General features: G+C 53.6%; 1 protein-coding gene across 1 annotated transcript; it reads left to right on the plus strand.

Moving 5' to 3' along the window:
- Nucleotides 1-7: 7 nt before the first annotated feature.
- Nucleotides 8-865, plus strand: LOC124234137 (olfactory receptor 10H3-like). Its single transcript, XM_046651395.1, has one exon. It carries the CDS (start codon nucleotides 59-61, stop codon nucleotides 863-865), a length of 807 nt encoding a protein of 268 aa, XP_046507351.1. The 5' UTR covers nucleotides 8-58.
- Nucleotides 866-1,199: the final 334 nt, after the last annotated feature.

Here is a 1,199-nt window from a genome sequence, read left to right on the forward strand (position 1 = left end):
TGGCTTCTCCACCTTCCGCCAGCATCTCCTGCCTGCCTTCTTCCTGCTTTTCCTGCTGATGCACCTGTTCACGCTGCTGGGGAACCTGCTCATCATGGCCACCATCTGGAGTGAGCGCAGCCTCCACACACCCATGTACCTGTGCCTGTGTGCCCTCTCCATCTCTGAGATTCTGTTCACTGTGGCTGTCACCCCTCGCATGCTGGTGGACATGCTCTCCACCCATCACTCCATCACCTTTGTGGCCTGTGCTAGCCAGATGTTCTTCTCCTTCACGTTTGGCTTCACCCACTCCTTCCTGCTCATGATCATGGGCTATGACCGCTATGTGGCCATCTGTCACCCTCTGCGCTACAATGTGCTCATGGGCACCCAAGGCTGTGTCCGTCTTGTGTCCTGGTCCTGGGTTTGTGGTTCAGTCATGGGGATGATGGTGACATTGATCGTGTTTCACCTCACCTTCTGTGGGTCTAATGTGATCTACCATTTTGGGTGCCATGTGCTTTCCCTCCTGAAGTTGTCCTGTGGGAGGGATACATCATGTGTCACCTTGGGTGTGATCCTGGTGTGTGTCACAGCTCTGATGGGCTGCTCATTCCTCATCTTCCTCTCCTATGTCTTCATCATGTCCACCATCTTGAGAATCCCCTCTGCTGAGGGCCGGCACAAGATCTTCTCCACATGTGTGTCCCATCTCACTGTGGTGGTCGTGCACTACGGTTTTGCCACCATCATCTACCTCAAGCCCAAGGGCCCTCATTCTATGGACAGTAACACCCTGATGGCCACCACCTATACAGTCCTCACCCTCTTTCTTAGTCCGATCATTTTCAGCCTCAGGAACAAGGATCTGAAGATAGCATGAGGAAGCCCTTCCTCAGGATACTCTTTCCCCAGAACTCCGGAAGTGGCTGGCTTTGTGGCAGGGGATGTGGCGGGTGGAGGCACTTCAGTCTTCCATCTGTAAAAGGTGAAGAGTTATGCTTCACTGTGATGATTCCTGTCAGTGAATTCCCCTCCTCCCCCTACAAGCGCTCTGTAAATTCTAGATCTCTGTTTTCTCTCCTTTCCCCCAGGCTGGATGACCTCATTCCTCCAGGATTCATGGGGGAGACAGCTTCCCCAAGATTGGCCTGGTGTGTCGACTTCCTTCTGTCCCCTGTGCTGAGAGTGGGTTGTCCATGGAAGACGGGATGCCC

Source organism: Equus quagga, unplaced genomic scaffold, assembly GCF_021613505.1.
Source record: "Equus quagga isolate Etosha38 unplaced genomic scaffold, UCLA_HA_Equagga_1.0 71662_RagTag, whole genome shotgun sequence".
Taxonomy (NCBI): Eukaryota; Metazoa; Chordata; class Mammalia; order Perissodactyla; family Equidae; genus Equus; species Equus quagga.